Here is a 20,209-nt window from a genome sequence, read left to right on the forward strand (position 1 = left end):
CTTCTGATGCGGAGACGGAATAATGTTATTCCGCATCACGTGATCCTTGAGTTACCTGTTGGAGAAAGCTAGGATTGGGCGGATGAGATAGGTGGAAATGATGAATCTAGCAATCTGCCCATAGGTATTTTGATATTTTCCATTTAGTTACTGATCCAGGTAATGAGACCTTACAATTGTGCACTTGATGGCACATTTAGGCATTGTTGGTGGAGGTTTTGTTTTATTTGAGCTTGGGACGGGATGACGACATCCCATGGGTCTCCCGAAAAATCACAGATCTTCTATGGTCAAATGGCTTTTATCAACAGGGCAAAGGAAACAATAGACAGTGAAAAAGAAAAGATGAAATGTGAAATGTGCGAAATGCAATATGAAATAAGCCGCCCAAAACCAATGGTAAATCAGATGAATAGCCTCAAATGCAGAGGGGAAAAGAGAAGCCCAAGATGGTAGGAGGAAAAGGAAAATAGTTGAAGAAAAAGGAGACGAAGCCAAACGTGAGATATAGGTATGAAGGTATTCGGTCATGAAGAGTTCATTTCATCAAAAAAGCTCGTCCCAAATAGCAAAACCAGATGACGGGACGAAGGTATCCAGGTATCCAAGCAATTAAAATGGGAATAGAGGGTATTAGAAGACAGTGCCGTCAGATCGTATCATGATAGGGGGTTCCTTGGTGTTTGGTCTCGAAACTTCCGCAATCTCGCGACCACCCTGCAGGTTCGTTAGAATTTAATTAACTGGGAAAATCCTCGATGAGTGCTTGGTGCTTACCTTCCAGGTACCAGCCTCAAGCATTTGCGCTAGTGAAAGTGGCTCTTCAGAGCCCTTAAGCCCCAGCTGAGCGTTGACCTCCTCTAGGAGCTCATCCAGGAACCCGACAGTAGCGGCTCGCCATTCGACAATTACATCGTCGTCGGCGCAGAAGAGCGGTGCCACTTCGACACTTGGCTGACCCTTGATCTGGGCATTCTCTTTATATGCATCGATTCCACGCTGCATATCTTCCGGCTTCAGAGTCAAGAGTCCCAGGTCGATAAGAAGGCCTCCGTTTCGATATTCAGGAAGCCCTGTTAGAAGGTCGCTGCCGGCGAAGTGGATGGACATTAATTTCGACATCGGAACCATGATCGAGTAGCATAGCCACTGTGTCAGCTTGTGGAATGGAACGATGCTCTCCCACTGCTTTGCAGGAGGAGATTCGGGGAGACCCGAGCACTTCCAAGCATCTCCAATGGATACTCCATCAATCTGTGTTCGTGATGGGGGCCAGATGGGAGAGAAGCCATCCATAAGCACGGACCACAAAGTGGTAATCGGAACAATCGGTACGGAAGAAGCAAGGGTTGATGGATGGCCGAGAAGATAATCTGAATAAAGATTAGTAGTTGATCACACACCCAAACCAGATCGCCTTACCTAGCATATTTCCTGGTCGAGCATCCACACCGAAGAAATCTTGATTGTTAAGTGCCTCGGAGAGCCGGATCAACAACCCCGTGCGGCCTTCAATACCGGCCAATGGGTTTTGTTCGGAATGTTGCATTCCCTTGGCGAGCACCTCGGCTGTAACTTTTTTAAGTCCCGCACCGTCCACCTGGCATGGCTCCGTAGGATCGCTACTGAAAAGACCTGACTTGAACATCTCCAAACTCGCCACAGCCAAGCCTTCACTGCGCGAGAAGACTTTACCAGACTCCTTCGACCGGTACGACCACTTGTTCCCGGAACCCGCATCGAGCAGAACGGACACGACAAACAAATCAATCAAACGGCGTGTGCGTTCCTGCGCATCAATGCGACTGGGCCAGGACTGAAGGAGCTGGTTGATGCGCGGTCTGCCGCCAACGTCGAAATGCTGCCAGCGACCATGCGGCGGAATGTTCTCATAGTCTGGCGCATAATCTCGCTGGTTGGGAAGACGTGTTAACGCAACTTCATATGATCGTAGAAGTTCACTGGATTTACCTTGATTATGGAGACGACGTAGGAGGCGGTAGCTTCGAATTTGCTCATGTCGACATCGAAATGGTTTAGTTGGTTATGTTTGGCCTTGTTCAGGATGATGTTGGAGCGTTCGCGCACTGCATGGATGCTCCGTAGGTATGCGGCCGGGTCCAATGCTGGGTCTGGGGGTCTGGCGATAGGGAGTTCTGGGATTGAAGCTGGTGGACCACTTCCCTTGTATCCTGGCGACCTTAGGGATGTGTTTGATGTGCGAGCGCTGTTGACGGATACGAAGGAATCGTTCTCATTCTCGCTTTGAATGGAATTCTTTGAATCTTTGCGCTTGAATAGCCCCATTGTTGCGTGAGTTGGGAGTTTCACCCCAGACCTTGGGACTCAAAGGTTGGAAGAGGGCGCCAGTGGAGTAATCGAAAGGAGGGGCGAAGAGAATGTAGGTAGTTCGGATAAGGAGTTCACAAAGAGGGGGGGGAAAGTGACATCTGGAGGTTCTGATGTTTTTTTTTTTTTGGTTTTCTTTTCTTTTCTTTTTTTTCTTTACTAAAATAACATAATAAAGGCTCTAAGGGTATAAACTAAGTAAAAATAGGTAAAATAATAATGGTGATTTTTTTTATGGGGCTTGATGACTGGAGCTCTTTAGCTGGACAAGGGCCATTTAGTAAGGGCTAGACGTCCGAGGGTTAATAATTTGCAGAATTATGGAGTCGATTTAGGGGAAATTGACTCTGGCAAAGTCTGTCGGAATCCGGCGAAGTCTGGATCGAAGAGAACAAGAGCGAGATTGGGTGATACATAATCCACAACTCGTACTTTATGCAGAACCGGTACAGAGTACCGGGTACGCAACTAGTTAGCTCAATGGGCCGGCATCTAAACCTACTGGCGTATATTGTACATCGGAGTACATGCACCTAGTACATATGTATATTTTACTTTCCTACTACAGTAATAGCTGTAGTACGTGTGCACAACAAAGGCGTTGTGTGCGGAGTACTACCATTCCCGCAGATTAGGACCGATTGCCGTATGAGGTATGGGGATGGGTCGCGGAGGGGTGGGCCAGTCGGAAAGCAAGAGAAGGGACTATCATTTCACTGTGGCAATGGACGAATTGAATGGAAATATCAGATAAATTTTGGTCCGAGGTGCCACCAGGTGGTACGTGTATAGATCGCTCACATGCAGATTAATTCGATCAGACCAAGCCCTATTCGAGAGAGAGAGAATGGTACGGAAATGCACGGACTAGCGTACCGTTCAACGAAAAAAAGCAAATAAAATGATAAAATGATAAAAGGCACGGCTTGCCCTATACGGAATCTCGAACCCACTTCGGGTACTTCAATAATGGTGTGAATGGTCAGCTATCGCGCATCGCGTTAATTTCCGTGTGAATATCTGGTTAAACAAGCGCACGTTCGAGATTTTATGGTTTAAGTTCAATTCCAAGGTTATTATGGGTAATAATTAATAATAGGCTGCGTTTTAGGGGAATAATTCTGGAACTTCATATGTAAACCCCCAAGGTGCGCCTTGGTACGGAGGATGGGAAAGTACAACGCACAGCGTACAACGTGTACACCGAAAACCGGACAATTGACTTGGTTCAATGTCAAAACGCTTCCTGCCAGCATTATCCCTATCAGCTAGAAGAGGAAGGTGTCGCTTTCCACATGTACGAATATGAACTACGTCTCTCAAGGCCAGACTCCAAGGTTTCACATCGCAATCTGCCCCTCTTTCCGGAAATGTGTCTAGACGATAGTTGTAAAGTAATTGCAGGCTCAATCCTTATTTGTCACGAATAGATACAATGCATGATACATGTAGAATAGTGGAGAGTGCAGGGGTGCGAAGGATGATAGTTCTATGACGTTGAAATCCTTCGACCCTTAAATGTAACATTTTGACTCTTACCTAGGTAGGGGCCTCATCTTCCCGACTTAAGCCCAAATTTATACGATAATGCAAGGACCCAGCTAACGGGAAGCACGGGCCTGGCCACTCTGCTGGGTCGTTTCAGTTTAACTCTGTTTTTTTTTTCTTTTTTCCTTTTCTTTTCCTAATTTTCCTTTCTTACTTTTTTTCTTTCTTTCGTTCTTTCTTTTTTTTCCCTTCTGAGTATGGCAGGTAGAAATGGATCATAACTTTCACGGAGTACATTGTATCCATATTGACTTGGCGACAATAATTGTGTATTGCGTGAAGTGACTATTAATTGTCCGAGCCCTGAAAGTCAGGGGCGTCAGATCCACCGATTTGATTTCCATTCGCTACCGTGCTCGTCCTCCCGAGAGGTTCCGCTGTTTTTTTGAGAAAAAGCGGAGTTCCGACTTGCCTTTCTACCGTAAAACACTTCTTGGTCTTAAATATTCACGGAGAACTCCGTTGCATGGCGTTGTCAAGACACAGTACGGAGTACATACAATATAGAAGAGACACTTGAAATACTATAGGACTCTTTATAGTTACCCCGCCCTACGGACTAGATAGTATATCAATAGTAGGAAACTCATTTTTGGGAACTCGACGATGAGGGGATTTTCCCTGAAAACGAGTACAATAATCAATAATGATACAATATATATGCAGGCCTAAACTTTGATCTAGATTATCGATTTGGATACATTCGGTTCGGAGCTGTAAATGAACTTACCTGAGCACAGAAGTTATAGTATAACAAGGTGTAGCCTGATTGGCCTTGTCACTGGCATCTCTAAGACATACACTTTCCAAGTGTACTCTCAAGGCATCATTTTTTTTCATATCTTTTTGGGCGTCTTTTTTGGTCCTCTTAAAACCATACTAAAACATCAACCTTGGAAAGAGCCGTCAAGATCTTGCAATCCCCCGAACCATGGTAGGGACGGAATTCCCGCAACCCACTCGGGCATCCACCCACTATCAGTATCTACACATGTATACATACCTACTTACATATAGATATCTTTAGAATCGCTCTCACCTGTTGGCAAACACTGATATCACTCACATGGACAGCTACCATGTTCGAACAGCACTTCCATGCTCGGATTAAGTTACGTGCTCTGTTACGTTCGCTACTTCCCTGACCTAGATATCTGTCACTTCCTACTCTCTCAGCTCTCATTCTCTCACCTCCCACTACCTCGCCTGCTTCTCTCCCCCATACACATACACTGAGAGACGTGATCTACCTTCATAGCTCAGCAGCATGGCAAACACTGAGCATGAAGGCCACCAAGAGTCGGAGGAGACCTTCGATTCTGATTACGACGAAGGCGATGCCGTCCTAGCTCGGGGTGGCCACGCAATTACCACAATCTCGCGAAGCACGGGTTCCGTCCTGTATGGACTTCCTGGGAAGGCTACCCTGGGGACGAGATCCCGGAGGATATTCGAGAATGGCTTGATGAAAATGCCCAGCGTAGTAAGTTTTCCTTTTCCTTTTTCTTTTTTACATCCTTGTTTATCGGGATTAGCAGCTAATCTCTCTACGACAAGGATCTACCGAAATTATCGGCCCCCTACGTAGCCTGGCATGGCTAGCGGGTCTGGACGAACTTGTCGAAGCCATAGACCATCCTGCGTACGTTATTGAGGATGACATAGAAGTCATTCCTCTCGGGGCAGGCCTGTTGTGGCCACTGGATCGACGGGTAGAAGAAGGGACCGTACCACCCATGATATGGACCAAGGCCTCAGGAAACAATCCACCGGTCATTTCCTCGCCCCTCGTAACGACAGTCCCAGGCACCGTACCAGCAGCTGTCAAAGACAGGCTCAATACGCACAAGCTCCGCGACCTTTACCCTTCTTCTCGAATCCAATCACCAGACCATGTCAAATGCCTCAAGATACCGTTCGACAAAAACATCACTCGACTAGAAGCAAATATCGGGAAGCTCGTGGGAGCTCCGCTTGAATCAGGAGACCTTTGGTTCCGGGGATTAAGTTTCGGTGCCCTAGAGTCGAATCTAGCCTTCTTCATCCCGGAAAGGAGCAGTCACGGCTCTGACAATGAATTTGGTCCTGGATTTTACACTGCGGACACCCTGTATTTCGCATTGGCATATATTCGAATTGGAGGCGCCATTATGGTCTTTAAAGACCCAGATATGCACAGTACCGAGGTTTGGGAGCCAGATTTGCAATCCTGGAATGCTTGGGTGGCCAAATGGAAGCATCTCCCACTGGAGATTGCGCAGCAGCCAATCCCAGTGGAGTATGGCAGCGCGGACTTCATTAAGGGGGCAATTTCTAGCTCGGCCCAGGCAGGCCGTCGGGTTCCTACCCCGTCAGAAGATATCCAGTTGGTCGCCTGCAGCTATAAAGGCTGCAAGGCTTTGTCCGAATCACTTGAGCTAATAATCTATGTTGAGCGGGCCTAGGGAGTCTTGTTGGTCCTTTTATGTGGCCCTCTTGGCTTTTTGCTCCGTAGTTAAAGGACGCTTCATTTTTAGACGGACATTACTTCTTGCTACAACGTGACCATTTTCATTTGCACCTTTCGGTCCACTTTAGCACCTTAACACATAGAAAGATAACTTGGGATCGTCGACATGGAAGGGAACTGTGTATACTTAGTATAGTCATGGATTATGTGCATACAGCGTTAACGCTGTACGCACGTGGTACATGTCTATATAGATCTGCACTGCTGCCCTTGATACTGCCTACATACATGCATCTTGGGTAGTCTGTACAACATACGGATTCCCGGATTCCCGGACAAGCGGCTTTGAAAGACAGCGAGTTCTGTGGTTCTTTGATCTTTTAGCATTCACTACGGACTATGCGGGGTACTGAAGAGGGGGTGGGCACATATGGAGACCGGACTGCCGCGAGAGTTGCGCCATTCCTCTTGATTCTCGTATCTTCTTGCCAAACTTCATTAGCCTGGCGCGCTAATGCAGAAAGCTTTTCTCAATTAGTGCTTTCCACTAAATCTTAAATGATCTAACGTCACGAATTTAGCGAATGATGCAATAGCCCCTTTTCGACGCTTCAAAGGAGACTCTCATACGGGGTAAACCGAGTACGGACTACATTTGTAGCTTGAGAGAACATAAATACATATGTAGATATGGGTTGCAACTTAGGGTGAATAATGTATGTTGGAGGCCTTGGATCTCCAACTACCCCTCTACCCCTCTACCCCTTTTTGATGCTTCCAGAAAAGACAAAATAGTTCTAGACTGGTCGGAGTATTGCATTTCCCGCCAATGACGTCCCAATTGGGGTATGATACGCGTTCGTCAAAAGTAGAAATGGAACCGAGTTAGCCAAATCTGCAAGTAATTTAGACCCTGGAGGCCAGGAAATCTCTTGGTTCCATTATGATTGACTGGCAGTTTAGGTTCCGCCGGCTTGCCATCTCGAGATCTTCGAGGGCAAATCTCTTCCGCGGTCTCCAGATTTTGGCTTTTTGCCGCTTAAATTGCCAACGTGCATGGTGGACGGAGTACGGAGTACCCTGTACGGAGTAAGTATTCCGTACGTTGTTTGGCTGTGGTTACGGTACTTGAGCGGCCACTGTTATAGACAGTTCCCTGCCTTTCTACAGGAATAGCTTTAACGACCGAGGCACGTTGCCCTTGCCGATAAAACCGAGATTCATGGTCCCTCCAGTGTAAGATGTTTAGAGCCTTTCTCAGTGCCTTGGCCTGCACAAATCCATCATCAGAGGATCTGGGTGAGGAGTGACTTATATCCATCATGCGTTGTCGGTGTATTGTTAGGCAGTCTCTTTTCTATTTAACCATCGGATTTGCCAAGTTCGTGGGGTCAGTTGGGTGGAGCAACTATGGTGATATCTGCGAATACCCCCCATGTTCTTTTAGGAATTGAGGGCGAGGGCGATTTGAGCGATTATTTAGTTGTTTATAAGTCAAAACATAGGGTAAAAAGGAAGAAGTTGAAGGTCTCCAGGTTGGGATATCTCTCACATCGACGTCATTGCGTATACCTTGAACTAGGTTAGTTAATGTTAGAGGCAATCGATTTCTGAGAGGCTCTCAACCTCAATCTCAGAAATTGAATATAGTAAGGTAATCCCCAGACAGCATTTAAAGGAAATGAAGCTATCCCAAAATGTGCGAGATGAAACCACAGCATCACGTGCCGGCCTCAATGCGGTCTGGATCCCCCACATGCAGGGGGCAAGTGTTTCTGCATCTGCTTGCTAGCAAACGGTCGTTGAAATTACTTCGGGCTTCTTTCATATTGTGAGCTGGTGAGATCATGGAAAACCTTCATCCCTCTTCTGGGACCTAATCCTCATTCGAACCCACCAGACGTCACCTCTATCCTTTGCGACAAGCTCACCATGGAGGACCTAAACGGCTTAAGTTGGTCCTCCGACTCCAAAAACCCAAGCAAACCACCGCCAATGAGCTCTGGGTACTTGTACCCAAGTATATCATCAAATGGCGGCTCCGGCAGGTCTACCCCGTTATCCGCGACCTCGAACCGCTCAAGCTCGCCATCCAAGCCCGCCACCTCTACCGGAGATAGCTTTGCGAATCTGGTCTCATTCAACTCTTCCGCCGGAAACAAGAACCTTTCTCTCATAGAACAGCAGAAGCGTTTGCAGGAGGAAAAGGCTAAGAAGGAAGCCGAGAATCGCAGCCGATTCGAATCGCAATACGGAGGCCAGAACAATCAATTCTGGGACAACTTTGAAGGACGTACGCGGAGCCCCGCATCTGTACCTGCTTCTCGATCTGCACCACTGCCCGCGGATGATGAGGATATTCTGGCCGCGTTCGATGCTGCAGCGCCGGTGGATGCGTCGACACATTTCCCAGTCCCCACCTCTTCGAGAGCGTCGCCTCAACTCGACATGAACAGTCGGCCAGAACCTTCCAATGGTGGAATTACCATGCAGGACAACACGGGTATGGACGCCTTTGATGACGATGACCCATTCGGCCTCAATCAATTGAAGCCAAAACCTGCTCCCGCTCCTCAGCCTCAACAAGGCGACGATGATGATTTCCTTGGTTTGCTCGGGAAGCCGGTATCGGATATCCCCCGCCAGGAACCGCCTCCCACATCTGCCACACCATCAGATCGAGACCGAGATGCATCTCCTATGCCTTCCAGCGAGGTCGATCGGGCTATTGCGGAGTTGGTGGATATGGGATTCCCCGCAGATAAATCTCGCCGGGCCTTGAATGCCACAGAGTCTGGGACCGACGTACAGGCTGCTGTTGGTTGGCTTCTTACCCAGGCTCATGCCGAGTCTCGGCAGAAGACCGAAGGACATCCCAGTGCAACTCGTCCTGCCGATCGCGCTGAAAGGAGTGATAGTCGTAACCGTGACAGGCCTTCGTGGATGAGAGAAGAAATGCCGGAATCTCGGTCACGTCAGGACAGACGGAGTCCAGCATCGGCGGACAAAGACCCTGCGCAGGTTGCCTCTCAATTTGGTAATAACTTACTGAAATCAGCTGGCTCGCTTTGGAAGACTGGCAGTAAGAAATTTCAGCAAGCTGTAAACGAATTCCACGCCGAGCATGATCCCAGCCAGCCACGTTGGATGAGGGATGCATCCTCTGCACAAGATGAACCTCCTCTCCAGCCGCAGCGTCCAGGTCGTCGTGATCAAACGGCTCAATCACAACGAGAACAGCAGGAATTCACTAATGAAGCGCTTCTTCTTGAGTCTGGAGATGGCCGGCCTCAGAAACCCCCCTCGTCCTCGTGAAAGCCACCCCGACCCAAGAAGCCAGCCTCGTAATCAACCGCCCCCTGGTGCTGTGCAGCCAAGGCAGCAAGCCAACTTCCTCCAGCGTCCATCCCGACCAAGTTCTCAAGATCCTAAATCTCGGCTTTCACGGTTTGCGGCTGAAGAGCAGACGGCGCAAGCATATGTTAGTCCTGCGAGACGCAAGCGACCTCAGGCACCACCGCCGCCTTCTGAGCCTACCGTCGATCTCTTTGATTCTCCCGCCCCTTCGGCTAGTCGTCCAAAGCCTCCTACCCCAGCCCAGACTGCCACGACTCCGACTCGCTCAGCTTCTATCCCCGTACGCCCCAAAGCCCCAACACGGTCTATTCCGCCTGTATCACAAGAGGCACTTCAATCGACACATCGGCACCGCGGAAAGGCCGCAGACTCATACAAAAGAGGTGACTACGCAGAAGCCCACCAGAGCTTCTCTACGGCTCTCGGTATGCTCCCTGACAAGCATCCTATCACTATTATCATCCGCAGCAATCGAGCCATGACAGCCCTAAAGATCGGAGAACCCAAGTCCGCCATTGATGATGCCGACATCATCCTAACGTTCATTGGCCCGTCTAAGGGTGAATCAGAGGCGATCGATCTATGCACCGGGGAAGCACCTAAGCCCATGAAAGACTTCTTCGGCAAGGCTTTGATGCGCAAAGCCGAAGCCCTAGAGCAACTCGAGCGCTGGGGTGATGCCGCGCAGACGTGGAAGCTGGCTGTAGAGTCTGGCCACGGTGGTAGCACGAGTATCCAAGGCCGGAACCGTTGCGAGAAAGCGGCTGGTATCAGCAAGCCTCAATCTAAGCCCGCAGCCCCTGCTAGGAAAAGGCCCTCACCCCCGCCTAAGAAGCCTTCGGCTATGTCCGATCTCACAGCCACATCAGCATCTGGGGCCGACTTTGAAGCGGTCAGTCGTCTGCGGCAAGCCAATCAGGCGGCTGAGCGCGCCGACGAAGAGAAGTTTGCTCTTTCTGAGAGCGTCGACGCGAAAATTGCCGCCTGGAGAAATGGCAAGCAAGACAATTTGCGCGCCCTGCTGGGTAGCCTGGATTCTGTGCTATGGCCCGAGGCTGGGTGGAAGAAGATTGGCTTGTCGGAGCTGGTTCTGCCGAATAAGGTTAAGATTCAGTATATGAAGGGCATTTCCAAGGTACACCCTGATAAGGTATGTTTACTCCCTTCTTGGTGGTATTAGCTGCATTTCATCTGATTATCCAACTAACGTTCCCTATTAGATCCCTACCACTGCCACTACTGAGCAGCGTATGATTGCTGGATCTGTGTTCGGAACCCTAAATGAAGCCTGGGATAAGTTCAGAGCTGAAAATAACCTCTGAACGCTCCTATTTCCCTGTTGATACCATCTACCTATCGTCATCACTTCGCTTGTTGCATTTCATGATCTCATTATCTAGAAGGCGGCTTTGATAGCATCTTGTCCTATAGAGAATTCCCACCTGAGCGGTTGCCTTCTTATGGTTCTGATCACCTGTAGTATTCATTCTTCACTGCTTGTTTATCATTGTCATTGACCCAAGCTCGCCTGTTATGCTCAGGTAGCCTGCATGACGACTGCTTAGGCCAAGCATTTAACGCCAGTTTCGCATATGTAAACAAACGGCTCCAAGTTAACATCCAAGCGGATTATCGATCAATTCATGACTGTCGAAGAAATTCTGCCTCTGAGAGGATTGCAAACGCTGGTTTGATACGGAGGGGTTGATGACCACCAGCCTGCCTCCAAGATTCCGCACAATGCGAGTGATTAAAGAGTCTTTGAGTAAATAATATCTGCAGCGTAGACTGTATTCAAAGCCGCCAACGCCATTCTAGTTGTGGAACTTTTATGCTAATGAAACAAATCACTGGTATGGGTTCACCCTCATGCCTCGGTGCTTTCTTCCTTCATCTCTTCTTCCTTCATCTCTTCTTGCTTGATCTCTTCTTGCTTGATCTCTTCTTGCTTGGTCCCTTCTTCCTCAGCCTTATCCCCCGATTCTGGCTGTGGCTTTTCCGCCGACTGCTTCTGTTCTTCGCGGAGCTTTGCCCGTTCCATGGCAGCCTGTCTCTTCATTTGCTTCTTGCTTGTCTTCGGCTCATTGTCGGACCTAACGACCTTGGCAGATGGCCATTGATCCCGGCACTTTTGCTCATCTTCTTCAGACCAAGCCCGAGGCAAGATCGCAAAGACTAAGTATGAGGTGTGAGTTCGGAGGTCCGGCTCTGATCGATGCGTCAAGCGACCCTGGGCATATACAGGGATATCGGTCTTCTCCTTATAGAACGGCGTCTCCTTCGCAATCGGCTGATAATCTGGCTGGTCTTTGGTCAATCGGTTGTCCCGGATGAGCTTGGCACGTTGTTCATCACTGCGAAGTTTTGCGACTGCCTCCTCGACGGTCTTAGGAAACAGTGTAGCTCCGCGCACGCCTTCGGTATCCAGACCAATACGCTCCCGCTTGACATCTAGCCGACGCTGGGCAACTTCCACCATTGAAATATTGAGCCATGATAGCTTGCGCATAGTGCGAATTGTACGCTCTGCTTGCTCGAGACAGGGCGAGAATGTACACAGATAAGCTGGGGATTCAGGGTCCAAAGCCGATTCCTGTCCGGGTGGCGGAGTGCGCGTGAGATGTTTCAGCGCGAGCCAGGGAGCAGGAAGATCCAGGAAGATGGCGTTGGCTTTGGGTGATTTGCCGGTCTTGGGATCGCCCAACAGGAATCCGTCTTCGTAGACATCGCGATGCGTAGCCTCCACTATCCCGTCGAGACCGTGATCTCTCAGTTCCTTCTGCACTTTGGCCGCGCGCTGTTCGTGGAATTCGAAACTGCAGACTTTGCCTGAGACGTCGCCGTTTCGTCGCTTCTTCTGTCCCGGGATACCCGTTGAAAACGGCGCGAGCGGAGGCGTGCGTGAACGAGCCGCTGCCGGCTCCGGCTTCAATGACTGTACACCCCGGTCGTGCGCGGAGTCGGTGGAGGATGTAACTGTAGTCTGGGGTGTAGACGACCTGCGTGCGGTGTGGAAGAGATATGGTCCATGCTTCGGGAGTCGGGGCAAGGATGTGTAGGAACCCACTCTCCGCAGAGACGGGGGCTCTTAATGATGGCTTCTTCTTCTTCTCCTCTTCTGCGCCAGTTGTTGTTGCCTCGGCATCGAGCTCCTCTGCCTTGCGCTTAGCGGATTGGGTGCGACCGCGCGAACCTGTGTCGACTTTCGAAGCGACAATCTGCGAGCCCCAGGGCTGTCCGATCAGAGTGCTGTGGGGGAACGAGCCAAAGCGGGTGTTGGTGACCTTTCCTTCCCAATAGCCTTGATTCTCATCGTCATGGTCGCGGAGGATGGTCGGAACGATCTGGTCGCGGCGGAGTTGCAAGAGGGCAAGGCTATCTTTGTCGGCTATGGTGTTCCGTGTGAGGAACGGGGACGTCATGGTGAGCGATATTAGTGAGGGTAATGGGTGTGGACAATCCCTAACTTGCTAGATCTCATTGCCTCTCCGCAAAGAAAAAAAGTATGTCATGCTCATTGCCTGATCGGGCCATAAACTAGGGCTCAGGGCTCGGTCCTCCCATCCCCAGTTGCCGCCAATCACAGCGAGTCCGCAGTTGATGGATGAGTCGATCTGGTCCTGACAAGAGCCCCTCCCCCTCCATTGCCTTTGTTTCTCTCTTTATGCTCTCCCCCCGACCCTCCCTTCTTTCCTTTTCTTTCTTTACACCGTCCAAACAGCGGTTTTTATTGTCGGTCACTTCTTTCAGGTCTATGTCTTCTCGCCAGCAGCCGCCATGGCGGCAACCGCCCTCTGGCCCGGACGCGCAACTGCCTCCATTGAAGGTGTGGAACTCGTTGACCAAGTCCAAGACGCCCTTCGTCCCGATCGACCCTGCTGGCAAGAAAGTTGTGTGGTACGCGTGCGGACCGACTGTTTACGACGATGCGCATCTTGGACATGCCCGAAACTATGTTAGCACCGATATTATTCGCCGAATTATGCGCGACTACTTCAAGTTCGATGTCAACTTCGTTATGAACATTACCGATGTGGACGACAAGGTATGGATCAGAGTTGTGTATATGGATACAGCCTCAAGCGCGGTGACTCACCAATCCTATAGATCATCCTCCGCGCCAGACAACAACATTTGTTTAACGAATTCATCACCGCCAACCCTACGATTACCTCGGAGGTCCTAGATACCGTCAAAAGCGCTTTTGTCGCCTACTTGAAGAAGAACCTTCCCTTGCTCGACCCCGAAACCCCTCCGGCGCAGTACCAAAATGAGGTTGAAAAAACCTACGCGACTATCTTGAACGGTGGAGCTTTGCCAGGAAACGAGAAGGCAGGTGATGATGAGGCCAAGGTTAAGATGCACATTAAGACGGCTGCGTCGGCCGCAAAGGTCTTCGCGCAGGCGGAAACCCGCGATGGCTCGAGCGCCGACCCTGCTCTCTTTGCTGAGTCGTTCTATTCAAACGCGCAGGATCTCATTTTGCCTTACCTCGATGCTCTGAAAGGTGCATCGGTTGACGCGGACGATCACAGCATCTTCACCAAGTTGACTAAGAGATATGAGGAACGGTTTACTAAGGATATGCGCGACCTGAATGTTCTCGATCCCACCGAGTTGACTCGCGTGACTGAATATGGCGATGAGATTGCGGCATTCGTCGATCGAATTGTTAAGAATAACTTCGGATATGCTACAAAGGATGGATCGGTGTACTTTGATATCAATGCCTTCGAAGCTGCGGGCCACCCGTACGCTCGGCTTGAGCCATGGAGTCGATCAGACAACAAATTGGCTGCTGAGGGCGAAGGCTCTTTGGCCAGCAAGACGACAGAGAAGCGCGGTGCCTCCGATTTCGCTCTCTGGAAGTCGTCCAAGCCAGGCGAGCCAAGCTGGTCTAGTGCCTGGGGCAAGGGCCGCCCTGGTTGGCACATCGAGTGCTCAGCCATGGCATCAGCCCGGCTGGGCAACCAGATGGATATCCACTCTGGTGGTATTGATCTTGCCTTCCCGCATCATGACAATGAGCTGGCCCAGAGTGAGGCATACTGGCACGGTGACCACAAGCATGAACAATGGGTTAACTACTTCCTTCACATGGGCCACCTGTCCATTCAAGGATCCAAGATGTCCAAGTCGTTGAAGAACTTCACTACCATTCGAGAAGCGCTTGATCGCAAAGACTGGTCGCCGAGAAGTCTGCGCATTGTTTTCCTGCTGGGCGGCTGGAAGGATGGTGTTGAGATCACAGACGATCTGGTAAACACAGGCAGCTCATGGGAGGAGAAGGTGAACAACTTTTTCCTCAAGGTTAAGGATCCTGCCGCTCTCCAGTCCTCAGGCACCGACACCACCTTTGCTGCTGATCTGGAAGCGACCAAGAAGGCCGTTCACGACCAGCTCTGTGATTCTTTCAACACTCCCGCTGTCATGGCATCGATCTCGGAACTCATCTCCAAGTTCAATATTGCCGACAAGGCCGCCGTGCCCTCCCAGGACGTCCAAGCTGCAGCCCAATGGGTTACCTCCATGGTGAACATGTTCGGTCTTAACGGCACCGCCTCGACTGACAGCACCGAAATCGGCTGGTCTGGTATTGATATCCCCGAGGAGGCCAAGCCCTATCTCTACCCCCTATCGGCTATGCGTGACACGCTCCGTGAAGCCGCGCGATCCAAGGCTGGAATCTCCGCCAAGGATATCGAGGCGGCAGTTGCTCAAGCATCGGCCCCCCAAGAGGCTTCCGAATCTGCCAAGCCATACGCTGAGCTTTTCTCCAACTTCCGTAACAAGGTAGTCTCTTTGGAGTCCTCTGATTCTATTGGAAAGGATATTCTCTCCCTGTGCGACCGTGTGCGAGACATCGACCTCTTCGATGTTGGTATCGCCCTCGAAGATCGGGAGAACCAACCTGCTCTGGTCCGGCCAGTCACCCAGGAGATGCTTAAGGCGCGGGAAGAGAAGGAAACTCGGGCTCGCCAAAAGCAGGCTGAAAAGCTGAAGAATCAGCAGGAAGCTCTCAAGAAGGCGGAGAAGGGCAAGCTGAGCCACCTGGAGATGTTCCGTACCAGCGAGTACACTGCCTGGGATGACGAAGGCATGCCTACTCGCGACGCTGCCGGCGAGGAGATCACCAAGAGTCGGGCGAAGAAGCTTCGCAAAGACTGGGAGCGTCAGAAGAAGGCACACGAGGCTTGGTTGGCTACCCAGGCCAAATAGGAGCCAACAACAAAAGAGAGCATTTGATTTTTACATATCTAGTCTGATAGGTGGGTATTTTGGGGGGTGGATTTCCACTTTGCATCGCGAGGCGTCTCGGAATATATCCTTCTTGTCCTATACAAGCATATTGCCTGATTGGGATACTTTAAGCACCATCTTGATTTGCTGAATAGTTCTACTAATTGTTATGACCGTAAACTTGTCCGACCTAGCTATATCCCATCCGCCATCCCCCATGTACCACAATACACATGTAGTCTAGATGCAGAGTTCAAGATGGCCCACTGTTACTCGGCCCGACAAATCCGTGCCTGCGGAGTGTGGAGGCCCGGAAGACCCCTCTTTATTAAATGCAGGAGTTAGGGAACGTGGGATGACCATTTCCGAATTTGTTTTCCTCTTCTCTCCATCCTCTCGGATTTACTCTACACTCAAGATGGCTGTACAGACAGGCCTCGATTATATGCGTTCGCGCACGCTGGTCGACTGTGATACCATGGACGACGAAGGTGAGTCAACTGGTCCTTGTACATCGTAGACATTATTATATTACCATTTCCAGATTGCTAACTGCTTTTTAGTCGCCAAAACCCTGGGCCCATTCCAGGACTGCACTTCTAATCAGGTAAGCACATGGACATCCCGTGGACATAATTAGGCCATGAAATTGACCGCGCAGGCTATTGCACTCGGCGAGCTTTCTAAACCAGAGCGATCTGAAATCATCGTCTCAGCGCGGTCAGATGCGGCAGTGCTGCATGCGAAGTACTCCATGGATATGAACGAACTGGCTGTCGAGATTTCGGTGAGTTGTGCTTCGACTATAGCATTGAGGGACTCGAGGAAGAAGTCGACTAACATGGATTAATAGATGGTTAAATTGGCCTTGGAAATGGCAAAACACATTGGTGGACGTGTCCACGTACAGGTCAATCCTTATTATTCGTACTCGACGGAGAAGATTATCGTCAATGCATTCCGTATGCTGGACTCTTCCTACTGGCAGCGTTGTTTCTCGGTTAAATCTGATGCTGACGATATCAATCATAGGAATCGTGCAATTGTTCCAGCATTACCAGCCCGACTTCGACGTGTCTCGAATTTGTATCAAGATTCCGAGTACATGGGAAGGAATGATGGCCTGCCGCACACTTGAATTAGCTGGTGTGCGTACTCTAGCGACGACTCTGTTCAGCATGGCTCAAGCTGTACTCGCAGCTGAGGTCGGCTGTACTTATATCGCACCGTATGTGAACGAACTGAAGGTGCATGTGCAACCAGGGTAAGTTTCAAACTCTTCTTTAAAATCCCTACCTAACAATCCTGCCTCTTAGTTACGTGGACAATGCGAAATTGCTTCCGCTTTGCGCAGCTATTCAGAAATACTACAAGTCCATCAATTCGCGCACCAAAGTCCTCCCTGCTAGCTTGACTTCTGTCGAGGAGATCTTCTGCCTTGCTGGGGTGGATCACATCACCATTTCACCTGGTCTGTTGACACAATTGAAACAACCTTGTGCAGGAAATATCAAGTCATTGTTTGATATTGCGCCGACACTTCCTATCCCGGCACGGGGTGTCTCTTTCATCAACGATCGTGGAAGCTACCAGATCACGTTTGCCCGAGATCAGGGTGGTGCTAGTCAGATCAAGCTGACTGAGGTAAGCACATACGCTGATCGATCTTTAAGCTTCGCTAACAGAGACCAAGGCCATAAATATATTCTGTGATGCCCAGGATAAGTTGGAGCAGCTTATGAGGGGACGTTACCCATAGATCTTTGAATTTTGATAGCTCATGATCAATTCAATGCCATTTTATTTGAGCTGTAGCTTTATATATTGCAGGAAATAGGAGGAATTGAAAGAAATCAGCTCCTGAAATGCCGTCTACTTTCTGAACTTCTTATACTTCTAGTGCACGTGATCACACGTCATCCATGGCTCCGTCTTCCAATTCTCTTCGCACCTCCAATTGCCTTATTTCCTTTTTTCCTTATTGCCAACTTGCACAGAGCTGGATCTTCCAGCAATTACATCTGTTTATATTGGCATTCTATTTTTACATTGTTTCGCTTCCCAAACCTCTATTGAGAGTACCTGAAAGTACTTGACTCTGAGTCGCACGGTTCGCCTGCAAGATGTTCCCTTCGCAGGCGGCTAATTTTAACATTGAGGCCCTTAGCGGCATCTGCGGGTAAGTTAAACAAGCTGTACTTCTCTTCTTTTCATTTTTGGTGGCCTTCCATTCGCTGTTATATTCATTTACTGCATGCACGTGTGACAGCGGATCTAGATCTACTTGGCCCGACGATCTTTGCATGTTTATGTTTTGTTTTTCTTAATCCAATACTAACCAATCCAGATCTATTTCTATTGCCTGCTGGGTTGTCGTTTTCTCCCCTCAGATCATCGAGAACTTCCGACGTGGCTCTGCAGATGGCCTCTCTCTCATCTTCCTCATCATCTGGTTGGCTGGCGATGTGTTCAACATCTTAGGTGCCGTCCTACAAGGCGTGCTCCCTACCATGATCATCCTTGCAGTGTACTACACTCTAGCAGATATCGTTCTGCTGGGCCAGTGCTTTTACTACCGTGGGTTCAACCTCAGGGAGGAGCTATCCCCCTCTACCACACCGGACCTTTTCGCATCCAACGGTACTACAGATGCGGAGCTGCATGGCGCCGATCAAGCAGCACCAACAGAGAGATCAGCCCTCATCCCAAAGTCCAGCGGCCAGGCCCAGACTCAAGACCCAGCTACAAACATAACTGGACAGCAACCCCAAGCCGGGCCACACCCACCCTCCGCCGGAAGACGGCACTCAGCAGCGTCGTACCATGATCTCTTCCACTCATCGGTAGACGCCACCCATCTATCACCCGCAACGCCCTTCGTGGAACCCACCTCCGATTCCGCGGAACTGCGTGCTCAACGCGCCCGCCGTCGCCGCATCTCCGCCCTCCAATCCATCCTGTTCAACTCCACGGCTGTCGCTCTAGTCTGTGCTGCGGGTGTGATGGGCTGGTTCGTCAGCCCGGCAGCAAAGTCATCATCGCCAGACCCGGAACCTCTCACCATGGACGTTCTGGGTCAGGTATTTGGTTATTTCTGTGCAGTCTTGTATCTTGGCTCACGCCTGCCCCAGCTTCTCTTGAATTACCGCCGCAAATCAACGGATGGTGTTTCACTGCTGTTCTTCCTCTTTGCTTGCATCGGGAACTTGACTTATGTGCTCTCTATTCTGGCATACTCGCCTATTTGCCATGGGTCTTCCGAAGAGGTTCTGGGCCACCGCCGTCACCGTGCGCATTGTCGTCCTGGTGAGCTAGCTGCGCTGTATGGCCGGTATATCTTGGTGAACTTGTCCTGGCTGGTTGGTAGTGCTGGCACGCTGCTGCTGGATATGGCGATCTTTACACAATTCTTCCTGTATCGCGATGGCAAAAGTGATGAGGAGGAGGAAGAGTAGATATTCAGGAATTAGATGTAAGTTATAGTACATACATGAATGTTTTGAAATACATATTGTAGAACTCCAGCTGCCAGCTACCTTTATTAGCAGTACCTGTGCCTAGCAATACTCCTATTCCACGGCGGTAAATAATAGTAAGGGCTTAAAACAATGTGGTATATTCCCATCCCCCTACATCGTTTGTACCTACAATGTAGCAACCTTCTATAGCGCAAAACAAGTTGAAACTACCAGCTGCGTATTATAGGACCAAAGCAACTCATTGGAACAAACTTAGGGGAATGTACAACTACGAAACAACATAGACTTGACAACGTAATTAAATAGACGCTGGAAGTGAGAATGTGGTCATAGTCCTGGGAGAACAGGCAGAGCCATTATCAAAAGAAAACATAGGTGAGATGTATGTCTTAACTGCCAACACATCCCATGCTTCTATTTCAATCAGGAAAGGGAGGATACTCCCTAGATTCCCCAATGCGTTGTTGATGACCTGGCTATTAACCATGAGGTTCTGATATGATATCCAACTGAAGTATGAATGTTCACCGTAGCAAAACGCCTCTCTTCCTCAAAGCCCCGACAGAGGCAGGGCAAAAGAGCCGTAAGACCAGTCAGATGGACCTAAGACACTGCGCTGGACACGCTGCCACTTGTACGTGGATATAGAAGGAACTGGGCTTCGGTGGTGCCAGCAACTTCTGATAATCATAATCGCACTCAATAATACCGCATCACTGCGGTCTTCATCAAAGTAAACGTCGGCCAATTGGCTCGACGAAACCATATTACAGTTCTCCGAGACGTT

General features: G+C 49.7%; 7 protein-coding genes across 7 annotated transcripts; 5 read left to right on the top strand and 2 right to left on the bottom strand.

The window, feature by feature from the left end:
- Nucleotides 1-633: 633 nt before the first annotated feature.
- On the bottom strand, nt 634-2,307 carry N7519_007355 (URC4/urg3 family protein; the record flags this gene model as incomplete). Its single annotated transcript, XM_057294131.1, has 4 exons — nt 634-717; nt 778-1,373; nt 1,423-1,912; nt 1,972-2,307. 4 exons carry the CDS (start codon nt 2,305-2,307, stop codon nt 634-636), a joined length of 1,506 nt encoding a protein of 501 aa, XP_057148942.1.
- A 2,857-nt stretch (nt 2,308-5,164) lies between these two features.
- N7519_007356 (uncharacterized protein) lies at nt 5,165-6,341 on the top strand (the record flags this gene model as incomplete). The annotated part of the gene is made up of 2 exons (XM_057294132.1): nt 5,165-5,380; nt 5,433-6,341. 2 exons carry the CDS (start codon nt 5,165-5,167, stop codon nt 6,339-6,341), a joined length of 1,125 nt encoding a protein of 374 aa, XP_057148943.1.
- A 2,000-nt stretch (nt 6,342-8,341) lies between these two features.
- N7519_007357 (UBA/TS-N domain protein) lies at nt 8,342-11,025 on the top strand (the record flags this gene model as incomplete). The annotated part of the gene is made up of 3 exons (XM_057294133.1): nt 8,342-9,428; nt 9,499-10,853; nt 10,924-11,025. The coding sequence occupies 3 exons, from the start codon at nt 8,342-8,344 to the stop codon at nt 11,023-11,025; spliced, it is 2,544 nt and encodes an 847-aa protein (XP_057148944.1).
- Nucleotides 11,026-11,570: 545 nt separating this feature from the next.
- trm61 (tRNA 1-methyladenosine methyltransferase subunit GCD14) lies at nt 11,571-13,125 on the bottom strand (the record flags this gene model as incomplete). The annotated part of the gene is made up of 2 exons (XM_057294134.1): nt 11,571-12,519; nt 12,575-13,125. 2 exons carry the CDS (start codon nt 13,123-13,125, stop codon nt 11,571-11,573), a joined length of 1,500 nt encoding a protein of 499 aa, XP_057148945.1.
- Nucleotides 13,126-13,307: 182 nt separating this feature from the next.
- Nucleotides 13,308-15,922, top strand: N7519_007359 (cysteine--tRNA ligase; the record flags this gene model as incomplete). The annotated part of the gene is made up of 2 exons (XM_057294135.1): nt 13,308-13,748; nt 13,811-15,922. 2 exons carry the CDS (start codon nt 13,308-13,310, stop codon nt 15,920-15,922), a joined length of 2,553 nt encoding a protein of 850 aa, XP_057148946.1.
- Nucleotides 15,923-16,361: 439 nt separating this feature from the next.
- Nucleotides 16,362-17,702, top strand: N7519_007360 (transaldolase family protein; the record flags this gene model as incomplete). The annotated part of the gene is made up of 7 exons (XM_057294136.1): nt 16,362-16,434; nt 16,507-16,550; nt 16,605-16,730; nt 16,797-16,905; nt 16,976-17,207; nt 17,260-17,587; nt 17,637-17,702. 7 exons carry the CDS (start codon nt 16,362-16,364, stop codon nt 17,700-17,702), a joined length of 978 nt encoding a protein of 325 aa, XP_057148947.1.
- Nucleotides 17,703-18,066: 364 nt separating this feature from the next.
- N7519_007361 (PQ-loop repeat-containing protein) lies at nt 18,067-19,398 on the top strand (the record flags this gene model as incomplete). Its single annotated transcript, XM_057294137.1, has 2 exons — nt 18,067-18,122; nt 18,291-19,398. The coding sequence occupies 2 exons, from the start codon at nt 18,067-18,069 to the stop codon at nt 19,396-19,398; spliced, it is 1,164 nt and encodes a 387-aa protein (XP_057148948.1).
- Nucleotides 19,399-20,209: the final 811 nt, after the last annotated feature.

Source organism: Penicillium mononematosum (assembly GCF_028829835.1).
Source record: "Penicillium mononematosum strain IBT 11891 chromosome Unknown utg000003l:1.0-8172316.0:1.0-8177699.0, whole genome shotgun sequence".
NCBI classification, from domain to species: domain Eukaryota; kingdom Fungi; phylum Ascomycota; class Eurotiomycetes; order Eurotiales; family Aspergillaceae; genus Penicillium; species Penicillium mononematosum.